This window comes from Bacillus rossius, chromosome 11, assembly GCF_032445375.1.
Source record: "Bacillus rossius redtenbacheri isolate Brsri chromosome 11, Brsri_v3, whole genome shotgun sequence".
Taxonomy (NCBI): Eukaryota; Metazoa; Arthropoda; class Insecta; order Phasmatodea; family Bacillidae; genus Bacillus; species Bacillus rossius.
In genome coordinates, this window is record NC_086338.1 from 8937435 (window position 1) to 8955048 (window position 17614).

The 17614-nt window shown below is 46.5% G+C and overlaps 1 protein-coding gene across 1 annotated transcript; it reads left to right on the forward strand.

Moving 5' to 3' along the window:
* The first annotated feature begins 3746 nt into the window (after nt 1–3746).
* Nucleotides 3747–17377, forward strand: LOC134536624 (uncharacterized). Its single transcript, XM_063376417.1, has 2 exons — nt 3747–3976; nt 8127–17377. Exon 2 carries the CDS (start codon nt 15788–15790, stop codon nt 16880–16882), a length of 1095 nt encoding a protein of 364 aa, XP_063232487.1. The 5' UTR covers nt 3747–3976; nt 8127–15787; the 3' UTR covers nt 16883–17377.
* The last annotated feature ends 237 nt before the right edge of the window (nt 17378–17614 follow it).

Genomic DNA, 17614 nt, shown 5'->3' on the forward strand with positions numbered 1-17614 from the left:
AGGAATCATAGGAGAATCAGTCTGGTAGCACTTGAGGTATGGTTGTATCTGACTTCCAATAAAGGAAAAGAAAGCCAATTTGGCAACCATCAGTGGATCTTTAGTAGCCTTCTGAACAGGCTGAAAAGACTTGGTACACAGAGCAGATTTGGGTTTACCTTAGTAAGATCGATAAATGCTGTAACTGTTTGCCAAATAGCAATAGCCCGTTCTGAAACAACAACATCCTCCACCTACCTTGTTGAACAAAACTTTAATGGAAACAACTGAGTTTTTTTCATTGTTCTGTACAAAGTCACTTCTTCTTGCAGGCGAATAATTGAATATTTACCACAAACATCACAAAATACTGGCAATATCCCAACCTGTTTCCTCCACTGCAACCTGAAAAGCTCTATGTACAGTGTGCACACCACATGTACCAACATCAATTAGCAGTGGATAGTCCGGATATTGATCTTTCCTTTGGCAAATATAATCTTTGTAAGCTTTCAAATTCACATTAGATCCATCCATACCAATTTGCACTATATTCGTAGTTTACCTCTTCCATTCCTTTTTCTAAACATTCCTTACATCATCGGCTCTAGCATGCCCAAGAAACTGTGAACCAATATACCTTGTGCACACTAGCTGAGAGCTTACATCCCAGAATCTAATGATAATATCCAGTTGATCTCGTTGGAGAACTTTCACTTCCATCAGAACACACCACAAAGAATTCTGACTTGAACACAGTGAACAAGCCTATCCTTAATGTATGGAGCTATACCAAAACACAACAAATAGGCATTCTTGTCTGCTCCACAAGAATATTTTGCTGCAATATGACTGTCTGGGAACATAGCAGCAAAAATTATATTTTTGACTTTCCAAGAGTTGAATGACATGTATTTCATTACAACATTTAAGTGTCCAAAAAATCTCTGCTTTGAGTGTGGATTCAGCAAGAACATGATTCGATAAAGTAATCGGTTCTTTTTTTGACACATCACAAATGGCACTCTGGCTCACTATGAATGCAATTTTGAGATGAACTTGCAACAGCATTTTCCTTTACTGTGGATGCATTGGGTAATTTAAAATAATCCCCTACTGACTTAGTTGTATGTAATACTTCAATCATATTTACATGTTTTCCTTATTTCATATGACTCTGTAATGCTGATGCACCCATATTTGCAATATCAAAACATTATTTTTACATAGTTTACAGAAAACCACATTTCGATCTGTTTTATTTTCTTCTAACCACCTTTTATATTTGGGGTCTGACATACATTCTATCCTGAAACTACACTTTATAGCATAATGAAAGAGGGAAATCTGCAAGATGTTAAAAGTGTTAGTGTAGTACAAAAGATAACTTCGGAGTCTCTTGCCAGGCATGACATGGATAGGGATGATATGATAGATTTAGTTAAGGGACACGTTAATGAGTTCACTAGAAAATGTTCAGTACTTACAGACTGACAGACTGTATCTTCTCCGTTAGGATGTACAATGTTCACTAAACTGCAGTTATCAATTTCGCGTAAATTTAGAGCTGCTATCAACTCAATGCATTACGATGCTACTAGCTCTTTAATACGATCTCCACCAGGAAATGCCCGCGTATTTTACTATGTCTGTGTTGTTATAGTAAACTCGTATGTTGTTGTGGAGGGGGGGGGTTTGTGGAGGGGGGGGTTGTGGGGGGGGGGTTTGTGGGGGGAGGGGGGGTTTGTGGGGGGAGGGGGGGTTTGTGGGGGGAGGGGGGGTTTGTGGGGGGAGGGGGGGTTTGTGGGAGGGGGGGTGGGTGTTTGTGGGAGGGGGGGTGGGTGTTTGTGGAAGGGGGGGGGTGTGTTTGTGGGAGGGGGGGGGGGTGTTTGTGGGAGGGGGGGGGTGTTTGTGGGAGGGGGGGGGTGTTTGTGGGAGGGGGGGGGTTTGTGGGGGGGAGGGGGGGTTTGTGGGGGGGAGGGGGGGTTTGTGGGGGGGAGGGGGGGGTTTGTGGGGGGAGGGGGGGTTTGTGGGGGGAGGGGGGGTTTGTGGGGGGGGAGGGGGGGTTTGTGGGGGGGAGGGGGGGTTTGTGGGGGGGGAGGGGGGGTTTGTGGGGGGGGAGGGGGGGTTTGTGGGGGGGGGAGGGGGGGTTTGTGGGGGGGGAGGGGGGGTTTGTGGGGGGGAGGGGGGGTTTGTGGGGGGGGAGGGGGGGGTTGTGGGGGGGAGGGGGGGTTTGTGGGGGGAGGGGGGGTTTGTGGGGGGGAGGGGGGGTTTGTGGGAGGGAGGGGGGGTTTGTGGGAGGGGGGGTTTGTGGGAGGGGGGGTTTGTGGGAGGGGGGGTTTGTGGGAGGGGGGTTTGTGGGAGGGGGGGTTTGTGGGAGGGGGGGTTTGTGGGAGGGGGGGTTTGTGGGAGGGGGGTTTGTGGGAGGGGGGGTTTGTGGGAGGGGGGGTTTGTGGTGGGGGGGATTGTGGGAGGGGGGGTTTGTGGTGGGGGGGATTGTGGGAGGGGGGGGTTTGTGGGGGGGGATTGTGGGAGGGGGGGGGTTTGTGGGGGGGGGTTTGTGGGGGGGGGATTGTGGGGGGGGGATTGTGGGAGGGGGGGGTTTGTGGGGGGGGGATTGTGGGGGGGGATTGTGGGGGGGGGGGATTGTGGGAGGGGGGGTTTGTGGGGGGGGGGGATTGTGGGAGGGGGGGGTATTGTGGGGGGGGGGGATTGTGGGAGGGGGGGGATTGTGGGAGGGGGGGATTGTGGGGAGGGGGGGGATTGTGGGAGGGGGGGGGATTGTGGGAGGGGGGGATTGTGGGAGGGGGGGGGGGATTGTGGGAGGGGGGGGTTTGTGAAGGGGAGGGGGGGGTTTGTGGAGGGGGGGGGGTTTGTGGGAGGGGGGGGGATTGTGGGAGGGGGGGGGGTTGTGGGAGGGGGGGGGTTTGTGAAGGGGGGGGGATTGTGGGAGGGGGGGATTGTGGGAGGGGGGGATTGTGGGAGGGGGGGGGTTTGTGAAGGGGGGGGGGGGTTTGTGAAGGGGGGGGATTGTGGGAGGGGGGGATTGTGGGAGGGGGGGGGGTTGTGGAGGGGGGGGGGGTTGTGGAGGGGGGGGGGTGGTAGAGGGGGGGGGGGGTTGTGGAGGGGGGGGGGGTTGTGGAGGGGGGGGGGTGGTAGAGGGGGGGGGGGTTGTGGAGGGGGGGGGGGGGTTGTGGAGGGGGGGGGGGGGTTGTGGAGGGGGGGGGGGGGTTGTGGAGGGGGGGGGGTTGGTTGTGGAGGGGGGGGGGGTTGTGGAGAGGGGGGGGGTTTAGGAGAGGGGGGGGGTTTGTGGAGGGGGGGGGGTTGTGGAGAGGGGGGGGGTTGTGGAGGGGGGGGGGTTGTGAAGGGGGGGGGGGTTAGAGGGGGGGGGTTTGTGGACGGTCCGGATGTAATACACCGGATGGAGTATATTATTGTTTTCAGGATGATAGACTACGTGTCACTACACAACTGGAAGAAAAGAAACGGCAAACATCCAGTAAAGAGGTTTAATGTTAACCCATCCAGTACATCCATCCAGTATTACATAACACTCATTCTCTAACAAAATCAACATCGGAAGATACTCGTACGTGAATACTCACATACCGGATGGATGGACCGGATGCCTTAATGATCGCCACCCTTATCTTTCGACTTTGACCGGCCGTAACCTTCTAACCTAGATAACCCCTAACCCCGATAACAGCTTGGCCTCCGACCAATATTAAACAGATAAAGGCCTCCACAAGCCCAGCCATGTCTTCAGTACGCAACCAGGGACCGTCCGCAGCACTACACTGCACAACGCACGAGGACTGCATCCACAAAGTCGCCATTTGCACCTGTACCGTGTGCACGAACGTCCAGAGTCAGTGCCCTGACGTCTTCGAACAGCCGAAGGAAGATTGGGGAAACTACGACACTCAACCTGGCCAAGACTCCTACGACGAACCACCTCTAGAGAACACGCCGCCCAGGGACTCAGACAGCGAAGGTGAGTGTAACTCCTTCTGGGAGAACCGCGAAACATACGACCAGGTTGTAGAAGTAATCGAAGTAAAAGCAGTACCTCAGACGCCACCGAACACTCCCGTTAAACAGACCACGCTAAACGACTCATTTAAATATGCCATTCACGTGGATAGGGCAAAAGGACTCGCAGGCGGACTGTCCAAAACGCACGAACAGTTGGGGAATAAGTTTTCAAACACTTCCCCGACGATACGTGATCACATTCGAAGCTCCTCAAATGATAACGGTAAACACGCAAGTCCTGGAACGAGTGGCGAGGGATCTTCACGTCTCAAACGAAAGCGATCCCCTCAACGAACTAACGTCCCACGTACAACTACTTCGACCAAAACAAGCAAAAAACAAACTCCTCTTGGTCATCACAAACGTCAGTGCACGAGAGACCCGCAGACAGTTAATCACACAACTGAGCAGAGCACTAACGCCGTACGAACCGACAGAACTACTCATACAGATGCTAAACAAGACCAAAGTCCCACTACGTCTGCGGGTCACAAACATAACTCAGTGCGCCGACTTTTCTCTCCTGCCCCTGGAGAGGATACCCCAGCAATACAGACTACCCCTGACAGACGAGATAGACCAGACACCGGTAATCACTCTCTGGCAACACCTCAGGCCGCCACAAGTCAACCCTCCGACGCACCAGACGGTAGCGATCCAAACGAACAGGTCTCCACAGAAACGGGTATTGGAGACCCAAACGGAAAACATTACTTTACCTTCACGATCCGTTACAACACAGACGAGTTCCAGGACCTCAGAGCCCGACTCCATTCCACGAAAACAACCCCGTCATTCCTCGGCACCTTCCACAGAGACCACATCCACGTCCTCTATCACACCACCTACGGAAACTCCTCAGCCGTATCTCACGATTCCTTACTCCCTCACGTTCGAGCGCTACAGAATGCCATTGTACGCTACAACCAGTCCGCTGGCTCGAACGGTTCCTATCATATCTATCACGTAAAGGTGTCTCCTTTCTCATACGGTCCGGTCTTTTGCCTTCCCGAATAACCGAGTTTTACACCAGGTCCAAACAATCAGACACAGTAGACTCCATCGATAACATTCTACGTGAACCGTACATAGAAGCGAAAAAGGAGGAACAAAACAGAACAAAGACCAGCCCTCAGCAAAAGATCAACACGGTAGAAACAATCAACCTCCTTCTGGACAAGTATAACGCAAAGTCCTATGAACAGTTCATCAACTTGGTTCCACTCGAAGACACAACTGCATTAGTACAATTGGCTGGCACATCGATGCAGAGTTACGTACGTTTGCTAATTAAATTGAGAAACACTCAAATCAAAACTAACCTCAAAACCAAACACTATTATGACCTAATGCTAACCAACTGGTGCGACAACATTGATACGGAGAACTTGGCGTGGCTCGAGATGTTCTTCCAAGAAAACGGTCTGGAAGCTGCACGGTTTTACTCAGACTTCATTAAAATTCAATCCTGCATGCTAAAGAAAGTCAACGGGTTTGTGATCGAGGGACAAACCAATACTGGTAAATCCATGCTCACAAGACTGTTGACAAACATACTAGAGCCTACTCTTCTTTGTCGTGAAAGAGATAGGACCGGTTTTCATTTCGATCAGCTACCAAGTGCAACTTCCGTACTTTTCGAAGAACCACTGATCGACAATACAAACGTTGGGACGTGGAAGTTGCTCCTGGAAGGCACGGAAATCACAACAGACATGAAACACTCGGATAAAGAACTCATTCCGCGCTTACCGAGTTTCATTACAACAAATAGTCCTCTATGGAACTGGTGTGAGGCAGTTGAAAAAGCACCTCTACAAATGCGGATTTTCATTCACACTTTGAACAAACAGATCTTGCACCAGAATCTTTCGGCAACAAGCACGCAGCTTCCACAACCGCCTAACATATTAACATCCCAAGACATCTATAACCACATTTGCCTACATTTTGAAAACATTAACAACTACCTCGGAACAACATCATCCAACATAATAGCAAAGGAATTCAAACTACCAACTCCCGAATCAATCGAAAGACTACGTACACTAAGTAACACCATCACCACTCATTATGCCTTGAGAGAACCAATCACATTTACTGACTCTGACTGACTAATTACAGGATGCCAAGAGGAGGACACAAAGTACCCAGACCAGACGACAATACTCCACCTGCTACTCCCAGTAAGAAACACAAGTCCGATGTCGAAGGAACAACAGGAGGAGAAGGCATGGGCCAATCCTACCAAGGAATACAAGACGGTTTCGGATACCACATCGCCGAAACACAAGTCTCCAACTGGTGGCCCAGATCCATGCAAGTAATTCACGGCACATTTCCCATGACTTTCTGGTACGATGCTGACTTCAGCACATCACAGGACCCTCTCTTAATTCCATACAGAAATCTAGCCTTCTGGACAGGAGGTAAACAATTCCAATCTAAAAATTGCCAAGACTACCAAAAACTATTTCTCATTCAAGCCAAAAACTCTCACGGAATAATCATGCACAATTTTCAAATGACCATCACAAACCAAGCAACACTACGACAAAGACTACTGACACAGGGACAAACATCCACAGTAACCTGGGACTTCGAATCCAGTCAAATCTAGTCATAGGACGAGGGGATCGCTTACATTCGGAACAACAATACACGATCACAGACGTTCAACCACCGTACAAGCACGTATCCATCGACTTCATGACCAACTACGACGAACAAGATCTACTAACATACGAAGAACTAGCAATTGGACACACCAAACACTTCACCTTCGCTGTCCCATCACCGAAGTTTGGACGCTATTACCAAACCGATTTCACAGACGAAACATTACACGAATATCTAATACCTGGGAGAACTGGAACAAACTTCCTCAAGAACGACACAGAATTCTACAAAGAAACTCAAGGCACTTACTACGAACCTACCGAAATCAGTGAATTTATGAACAGACCTCTGCTTGTAATCGGTCCGCCCATCATCCCAAGTGAAAGTGGCAACATGAAATTCAAGTACCATCTGAAAATTCAAACTGCTTTCGATTACACGTTCGTCATGCCTGCATTCAACAAAGTTACAACACCCAACCAAAGAGAAATAATCAATCTACCTCAGTGTCAAAGAATTGATGCATCCACAGTTAAAGACTTCTATCTTGGATACGAAATGACTAACATCGTATGAATCTACATGGCAGTATACATAGGACTCTTGGTGAACTCTCTGCCTTAGGGGGGGGTTGTGGTGGAGGGGGGGGGGTTGTGGGGGAGGGGGGGGGGTTGTGGGGGAGGGGGGGGGGTTGTGGTTGAGGGGGGGGGTTGTGGTTGAGGGGGGGGGGGGGGTTGTGGTTGAGGGGGGGGGGGTTGTGGTTGAGGGGGGGGGTTGTGGGGGAGGGGGGGGGTTGTGGTGGAGGGGGGGGGTTGTGGCGGAGGGGGGGGGGGGGTTGTGGAGGGGGGGGGGTTGTGGAGGGGGGGGGTTGTGGGGGAGGGGGGGGTTGTGGAGGGGGGGGTTGTGGGGGAGGGGGGGGGTTGTGGGGGAGGGGGGGGTTGTGGAGGGGGGGGGGGGGGGTTGTGGTGGGGGGGGGGTTTGTGGGGGGGTTGGGGTGGGGGGGGGTTTGTGGGGGGGTTGGGGTGGGGGGGGGTTTGTGGGGGGGGGGGGGTTGGGTTGGGGGGGGGGTTTGTGGGGGGGGTTGGGGGGGGGGGGGGGGTTTGTGGGGGGGGGGGTTGGGGTGGGGGGTGGGTTTGTGGTGGGAGGTTGTGATGGGGGGGGAGGGGTGAGGTTGTTTGAAGGGGAGTCTCAGCACGACAATGTTCCCTTTAACGTGTAAAGTGGTGGTTGGTTGCTCAAGTATTTTAAAATTACTTATTTCCTTATATTAAAAATTCATGTGCTGCAATATTGGTATTTTTATAAACTTTAAATGCTGGTAGCGACCCCTAAATTCGCTTTAAATACAGCCAAAAAAAAATTCTAGACCATTTTACATGTGGGAGAATAAAATGAGAGGGTGAACCATTAAATTTTTTAACCTTCATTTTTAAGCATCACCCTAATGTACAGTTACCGTGTAGCGTAATTTTCGCTATTTCAAATTCCAGAGATGGGGTAAATCCTTATCAGAGAGGGCTGCCATTACTAACAAATTGAGGTAAGAGTACTTAAATCTACTTATGAAGTAGTCCAATATTGATGCTGAACACTTGATATTTCTTTTTAGTTAAAATTCCTTAAATATGTGTTTGATTGAGTTGATCATTTTTTGCACAAGGTTTGTGAGCTCGACCCTAAGTTTTAGTGGATCTATAAGCAGTCACACCACAAGCATGATAACAAAACGAGCATTTAAATTTCAAGGAGATATATAAGAATTTTTTTTTATTATATGTTTCTAATTATGTTTTTAGTGACAATCCACAAAAAAGTATTTTGTGTGTGGTAAATGTTATTCAATACATTTAAAATATTGATTTATATTTGTTTAGGTAAAACTATCTAGTGTAGTATGTAATAAATGCAGTGTATCCCTCAAAGTGAGTCATTTCAGAATTTTCAGTTTGTGCAAAATAAAAAAAGTGTGTGGTTGTGCAAGTCACACACGGTAGAAGTGAAACTTCAGAAAAGTCCCAGGGCCCTATTTCATAAACACAGTAATAATATTAGTTCCTAAATAGTAGTGAAATAAAAAGTAGCTATTAGTGTAGAAATTTGTGTTTCATAAACAAAGTTGAAGGACTGCTATAATAGTTCACTAATTTTATTAGGTTATTAGTCAGCTGATGTTGGTGGGTATTATTTTGATGTTTACATTTTTGAACATTGTGTAGAAATGGCTAAAAGAGAACTTAAAAAAAGGAAATATTAAAATTTTCGAAAATAAAGATGTTCTGTTTGGTGCATTTTCTGGCACTTTAACAAAAGATGTGAAGAAGTTGTGTTGGTCAGAAATACGTGATTATGCATTAGCATTTGGTTTAGTCATAAACGACAAAGACTATGCCAATTGCCCTACAGACAGTAGCTTTAGAAACATTGTGCATGTCTGCTATGCAGTGGTATTGCACACCACTACCAAGCCAGTGTAGTGCTATTTGCAGTGGTTGCTTAGGTGAAAGTGCCTGGTTCCGTGCTGTTGGATGGAATAAAAAAGGTTAAATGCTTGTGAGCACATAATTAAAAACACCACGTGTTAACCTAACACGTTCATTGTACTCATATATTTCCTCTAACAACGTATAGGTTTTCCTTTCTTGAAAATGTCTCGGACATCTTACTATTACATCATCATCTTCACTTCCATTAGAATCTGAGGATTCCATTTTCTTTGTTAAATTTTTGTACTACACAAACAGATACCACTGCTGTTCTCTAAAAATTGATAACTCTTAAAATGATTTATTATAAAGCCAAGATTGATAAATTTCAGTGCTAATAATCAGTGCAATATATTTGTGTTTGAAGTTTATGAAACACTCTTGATTTTGAACTCATTATATCACTCATTATTAGGAGTCCTACACTACTAGCTACTTTTTTACACTACTAGTTTTATGAAACAAAACTTATAATTAGCAGCTACTTCTATGACTCCTGACTCCTAATTATGAGACTAATAAGTTTTATGAAATAGGGCCCTGATTAAAAAATAATATTCCACGCATGATATTTGTTTGAATTTCTTTTAAATAGCATATTCTCTGTTGGACTCTAAATATTTACACGCTCGTGGGCTCATAACTATATTAGGTACGGTGTGTGATTTAGTTGATCAAATAATAACTCATGACAAATAATTACCTATGTCAAACTGAAGCGTGAAAAGTATCAGACCAGCTATAAATATTTAGTTAAACAGCTAAAACATTACTCATACAACACTGTTTAACAAAACTGATTTACACAAGTAATTAAAATAATACCTACTTGTGAGAACGCCATTTCATCGCGAGGTTGTCCCGTGGCGCGGTGCACAACAATAACCTCGAACCCCGGCGTGTTATCGTCTGCCCCAAGCCGTGTGTGGCGACATGCGCAGGCGTGTTACAACCGGCGCGACCCGCCTATCCCTGCAGCATGGCGGGGTGAAACCTATGCAGTACGCCGCCACGTGCCGGCCGAGTTCTCTGTACTGTCTGCAACATAACTGCGGCGGAATTCTTTTCACAAAATTCCCCCTCCCCAGGAGCGTTGAACGCATTAGTGCTCCATGGTAGCATTAAACGTTTAACGCAACCTTGTTGGAAGTCGCATTAGAAAATTCACTTCAAAAATTATGAGAAAAAACCAATTGTTGAATTTGTAACTCTGAAATGTTCAAGTATAGGTATGGTGACAGCTAACTAGTGGTAGGTGAAATTTACTTTTCTTACAAACAGAATCACTATTTTGTACAAAGAATGTCTTTCACAGAGTAGTATGTAACCTATTTATTTGTGCTAAAATATCTATATGAAATAAAGATTTCGGGGGCATTATAGGTGGCCTTGACAATTAAGAACCACAACATTTGGGTCTTGATCAATATTATGTTTCACATACTTACATTCAAAATAAGTGATATACAATTAAAATAAATTTGCATGTTTATATACAGTTATAAATGTGCTTCATGTAATGAGTAATAAAGTAAATGTGTTTTTTACATAACTTTCATGTTACTATTCCCATAATACTTAATGTATTTTTGTAATAAAATTAACAAAATGACATGTATTAATTGCATACGCTTAGATTGTAAAACAAACATTGGAAAGTATGTATTAGACTTAAAAAAACATAACTATATTTCAGATAAATAAATTTTTGCCTTTGGATACTCACATTTGCATTTGAATGGTTTTTCAAGATACCTACTGGGATTCATATAAAAATAACTTACAAACTTAAGCTCTTTAATAATACATGTATTGTTAATGTCGCCTAAGGGCCCCGAGTTGAAAATTATGACTAACACATGCTTTGAACCAATTTTTTTCAGAATCATGGAACAACACGGCCGCTCGTAAGGAATAAGTAACTAGGCTAGTCTTAACATGGTAATAGGCCTCTTGGGGAACTCGCCATGTAAAATAAAGAGTAACGAGTTGTGTGCTATACCTCCTGATGTATACCCCCTGTGGTAAACTTCTAAGTTGACTTGGAAACTGGCACAGGTAGCAGGGGCCTTTTGGTTTTGTTCCTGTGACTAACTGCACTTGCATCTGAAGTTTTCCCTCAGAAGTGAAGTGTTTGTATAAATCAAAACCTAATTTTTCCGAATATATAAAAAAATTATTAAATGCTGCTGGTCAGCAGAAAAAGATTATTTACAAATAATATGAATTTTATAGTTAGTTTTGTTACTTTATAAAATAAAATAGTCTTGCAAAATAAAACAATTCATGGAAAAAGTTTGAAGTTTCATTTATTCCATTTGTTACACAATGAAAAATTACCAATGACAGCTACACCTGGGCCCTTGCTGTCTCGTAATCATATCGCGCAGAAGATATCGTGTAGAAAAAAGAAGTAAAATAAATGGAGGTAAATAGAAGAGGTGTCAAAAACAACCCTAAAATCAGAAGGGGGTGAGGGGTTTGTTTGTCTTGACTTATTATCATTCATGTGGAATCCACCAACTCTTAGTATCTGTCTGTAAAATACATGGACACAAATTTAATTTTTGGATCCGCTCGACTCCGCTGCGCCCGCGACTATCGCCCGGAAACTCCGCCGCGGGAAAACTACCGACTCCACTGAATTCACTCACTCCCTAGCCTGGAACCCAAGTCCAAGGACTTTGCCACTCTGCCGCACCCGCGGCACTATCGCCCGGAAACTCCGCCGCGGGAGAACTCCCAACTTGAATACTCCGAACTGGCTCATCGGCCGGCGTCCTTGGGCATATATATAGGCCGCAGCGCAATTCCAGAACTCACGAGAGCGGCCGAGGCCTGTCGCGTTATTTCGAGCCGGGCCGACGGCATAAATCTCTCGAAAACATGTGTCAGCGGCTCGCGCAACTCCCAGCTGTCAGATGTCAGTTACGTGTCAAAGGCAGGGCACCGCGAAGGGGAGTGGTGGGAAGGAGGGGGGAAAGCGACAATCCTTGTTAAATCCAGGCGTGCGCGGCACATATATTGCTGCAGTCGCCAGGCAGTTCTCCTGCACGTTTCCTGGCCAATTTCACGTTCGTAACAATATATTAACTAGAACTTAAATATCTCACTTGGTGAAAATAATAAATCCATCCAGTCTTGCAGTTCTTCACAACTGTAAAGAGAAAATAAATTTTCTGTTCTTGAGTAAAGGCTGGGCTACATTCGCAATAGCCCGCAAACAGCACAGACGCACAGAAGTTCAATATACATTATTAGATATGAGCTGTTACATTCGCAATAGCACGCAAATAGCACAGACGCACAGAAGTTCATCATACACTATTAGATATGAGCTGCCACATTGGGGGTGAGTGAGTGAGAGAGATTGTGGGAGCGCATCGGCAGCTAAGGCCATTAGCACCCACAGATTTGTACATTACAAGGAGAACTAAGAACGACAGTTAAAATTTCCCCACTGGGGAGATGACAACGACCAGGGAAACGTGACGCTCAGTACACTTCCCTGTGGGACACCGTTCTCCTGTACGTACACACGGGAGAGAGTAGTGCCATTACGAACCTGAAAGAAACGATGTTGCATAAAACCTGAAATAAAAAAAGGGAGATCGCCTTGAAGGCCCCAGATCTTACAGTTGTTGAAAAATACTAAACCGCCATGTTGTGTCGTAAGCCTTTTCAAGGTCAAAGAAGACAGCGATAACGTGCTGTCTGTGAAGGAAGGTGTCCTGTACCAGTGCTTCCAAGACCACAAGGTGGTCGACAGTCGAGCGATTATGCCTGGAGCCACATTGGAGAGGTGATAGGAGCCGCCACGCCTCAAGGTAATACACCAGGCGGGAATTCACCATTCTCTCCATGGTCTTGCATATGCAACTGGTAAGTGAGATAGGGCGGTAGTTGGATGCCTCAGATTTGTCCTTCTCTGGCTTTAAAATAGGCACCAGACTGCCTCGAGTGAGACAATGCCTTCTCTCCAGCTCTGTGAGCGTGAATGGGAGGTTATAGTTTTCCTCGCTAGAGGAGCGGAAGTCCACTCCGGCACCCTCGTGACGCGCTTTGAGGTTTTGGAAGGCGGGAGGATACCGCGCACTGCTCGAGACTTCGGAAAAGGCGTGGCCGAGCTGGTTGGCTATGTCCATTTCATTCAGCACAAGGGTACCATGTATTTGGAGATAAGGGATGTAGGTGGAGGTATGGTGTCCATGTAGCTTCCGAAATGTGGCCCAAATATGCTGACTTGTGGAATATACATTTAATTGTGAAATAAACTCTCTCCAGGAATTGCGTCTGCTCTCACGAATGGTACGTCGTGCTCGTGCCCTGCAAATGCGGAATTCTTCCAAGCGCTGTTGTGTCGGTCGGGCCGTAAACCGTCAGAGTGCTCGCCGTCTGGCAAGGATAGCATCACGACACTGGTCATTCCACCAGGGTGTGCGACCCCGACCGGTGGGCGAAGATCTCTCCCGCAGATACCAACATTGAGGTGAATTGCTCCACCGCCATGTCCACATCTGGATTGAGGGTGGTGGGCACATGGAGGTTATCGCGGAATTTTTCCCAGTCCGCTTTCTTAATCACCCATCGAGACGGAAGGTGTGGTGAGTGATTCGTCAAGGTCTCCAGAAAGATTGGGTAGTGATCACTTTCACAGAGGTCGTTGTAAACAGACCAATCAAAATGGGTGATTAAAGCAGGACTACAGAAGGACAAGTTAATGCAGGAGGAAGAGCCAGTGTGAGAGGTAAAATGAGTAGCAGAACCGGTGTTTAACTGGCCCAGGTTGCCACCTGTCAAGATTCACTCGATCACACGGCCTCTGCTGTCCCGATGTGAGGAGCCCCACAGCTCATTGTGGGCATTGAAATCACCAATAACAATGAACGGTGGTGGTAGCTGCGAGAGAAGAGCTTCAAATTCGGCACGACGTAAGCTTTGGGTGGGGGGTATGTACACGCAGCACACCGTGATCAAGATGCCGATGTAGCTGCGAACCGCCACTGCCTGGATTGGAGAATGGAGAGGAATTGCTTCATGAAATGTTGTGTCCCGTGCAATGATACTCACGCCACCGCATGCATGGTTAGCCTGCAGGTAGTCTGCGCGATAGAATGTATGCCCTCTAATAGAGGGTGAGTCAGTAGGATGGAAATGAGTCTCCTGCAATCAGGTAAGCAAGGGTGTGCGCGAGGCGAAAAGCAGGTGCAGTTCAGTGAGGTTGCAGAAGTACCCTCTGCCATTCCATTGGAGAAGAGTCATAAACCTATTGAAGGGGGGTGGGAGGTTACTTATTTGATTTCATTTTCCCCTTATGTCTGTTGAGTACTGGTTTAAATGCATTTGATTCAGTGTCTGTCTCCTCAAAAGGAATGTCGTCAGATACCATCGCTGTCTCAACTTCAGCAGTCGAAGGGGTAGGTTGGCGGGATGGCAAGCAGCGGGTCGCCTTCCGTTCACCTGCACTGGTACCGGCTGAAGTGGGAGGAGTTGAAACCTATGCATTTCCAACCCGCTTCGGTTGAGACTTTCCTGTTGTAGCCGTTGAGATGGTCCGCTTTACCTGATTAGAAGACAGGTCGCACTGTGTACTGACTGTTGCTGTCCTGGCGTTCGGGGAAGGAGTAGTCTTGGGTGAAACTGTCAGTGGATCGGTCTGTGTTCCCACGTCGGAAGTCTGCGAGAACGCGTCTTTCGTCAGTGGGCGGGAGGCCACTACCTTGTTAAACAGCACTGATAGCCGGGGGCCACGAAGTGACTGAAACTTCTTACGCGCATCGAAAAAAGTTATCTTTTCTTCCACTTGCAGCTTTTGGATGGCCTGTTCGTCGTGGAAGACTGGGCATGCCTTAGACCATACTGGGTGTCCTTGATGGCAGTTGACACAACTCAGTGGTTTGCTGCATTGAGGCGAATCAGAAGGATGCTGTGGTTCAGAGCACTTCGGGCAAACCACGGGTTCTTGCAATGGGCGGAAGAGTGACCGTATTTCTGGCAGTTGTAGCAGCGGAGCGGAGACTGAACAAACTGTTTAACCCTCTCATTCAGGTAGCCTACCTTTAAGGTAGGAGGGAGGTCCCGGATACCGAATGTAAGGATAAGAGTAGCCGTAGGAGACAGAACACCATCAGATTTTTTAAATACTCTGCGAACATGGACTACATACTGGGGTGTCAATTCGTTCGATAGTTCTGCATCAGGTACATCGAGCAGGTCTGGACACCAAATGACGCCCTTGCACGTGTTCAGCGACACGTGGGGCTTGACCTCAACGGGGAACTTGACGGTCGCCCCGTTGAACATTTTCATCGCAAGCAGCCCACGCGTGGTCCAATAATGGATTCGTAATAGAAGGACAGACCAACACTGGAAAATCCATGCTTACGCATCTGTTGACCAACGTGTTGGAACCTACATTACTCTGCCGCGAATGGGACAGGACAGGTTTCCACTTTGACCAACTTCCAAGTGCAACGTCCGTACTGTTCGAAGAACCATTGATAGACAACACAAACGTAGGAACATGTAAATTGCTATTGGAAGGAAACGAAATAACAACCGACATGAAACATTCAGATAAAGAAATAATTGCAAGACTACCTAGCTTCATAACCACAAATTCACCTTTGTGGAACTGGTGCGAAGCTGTAGAATAACCACCACTTCTAATGCGCATATTCACTCACAATTTAAATAAACAAAATTTCGCACCAGAACCTTTCGGCTACATCAACGCAGCTTCCACAACATCCGGCAAACGAAAGCGATCCCCTAAACGAACTAACATCTCATCTACAACTACTAAGACCAAGGCAACAAAAGAACAACCTCCTGTTAATAATAACAAACGTAAGCGCACGAGAGACCCGCAGACAACTAATAACAGAACTAAGCCGAGACTTTTCTCTACTCCCCTTAGAACGAATTCCACTACAAGTACGACTACCACTACAGGACAATATAGACAACATCCCGACAACAATAATCTGGCAGCACCTACGCCCTCCACATCTTCAGCCACAGCCCAATCCTCCGACGCACCAGAACACATCGGCACAGACGAACACGACACCAGCAAAACGAGCGGCGGAAACACAAACCACAAACAATACTTCACATTTACCATCAGAAACAGTCACGCAGAATTCCAGGACCTCCGAGCCAGACTCCATGCAACCAAAACGACCTCGTCCTTCCTCGCAACCTTCCACAGCGACCACGTCCACAACCTCTATCACACAACCAACGGAAACTCCTCACGCCTCCTCAGTCGCATCTCTAGATTCCTTACTCCCTCACGTTCGAGCTCTACAGAATGCTATTGTACTCTACAACCAGTCCGCTACCTCGAACGATTCCTTGCATATCTATCACGTAAAGGTGTCTCCTTTCTCCTTCGGTCCGGTCTTCTGCCTTCCAGAATAACAGACTTCTACACAAAATCTCAAACATCTGACACAGTAGCCGCTATAAACACCATTTGCGAGCCATACATAGAGGCTAAAAAGGAGGACAATAACAGAACCAAAACAAATCCACAACAAAAAATAAACATCGTAGAAACAATCAACCTCCTCTTAGATAAATACAACACAAAATCGTACCAACAATTCATCAACCAAGTTCCGTTGACAGACACCACCGCTCTCGTACAACTAGCTGGCACTTCCATGCAAAGCTACATACGACTATTAATCAAACTAAGGAACACAAATAAAAACCATGTTAAAAACCAAACACTACTACGATCTGATGCTAACTAACTGGTGCGATCACGTAGATCTTGAGAATTTAGCTTGGCTGGAGATGTTCTTTCAACAAAACGGTCTGGAAGCTGCTCGGTTCTATTCGGAATTCATTAAAATCCAATCCTGCATGTTGAAAAAGGTCAACGGATTCGTAATAGAAGGACAGACCAACACTGGAAAATCCATGCTTACGCGTCTGTTGACCAACGTGTTGGAACCTACATTACTATGCCGCGAACGGGAAAGGACAGGTTTCCACTTTGACCAACTTCCAAGTGCAATGTCCGTACTGTTCGAAGAACCATTGATAGACAACACAAACGTAGGAACATGGAAATTGCTATTGGAAGGAAACAAAATAACAACCGACATGAAACATTTAGATAAAGAAATAATTGCAATACTACCTAGCTTCATAACCACAAATTCACCTTTGTGGAACTGGTGCGAAGCTGTAGAAAAACCACCACTTCTAATGCGCATATTCATTCACAATTTAAATAAACAAATTTCGCACCCGAACCTTTCGGCTACATTAACGCAGCTTCCACAACCACCTAACATACTAACCTCACAAGACATATACAATCACATTTGCCTTCATTTCGAAACAACAAACAACAACCTTGGAACAACAGCATCTAATGTAATCGCAAAAGAATTCAAACTACCATCTCCTGAATCCATCGATAAACTAAGAACCATATCTAACACAATAACCATGTACGCCTTACGAGAACCACTGAC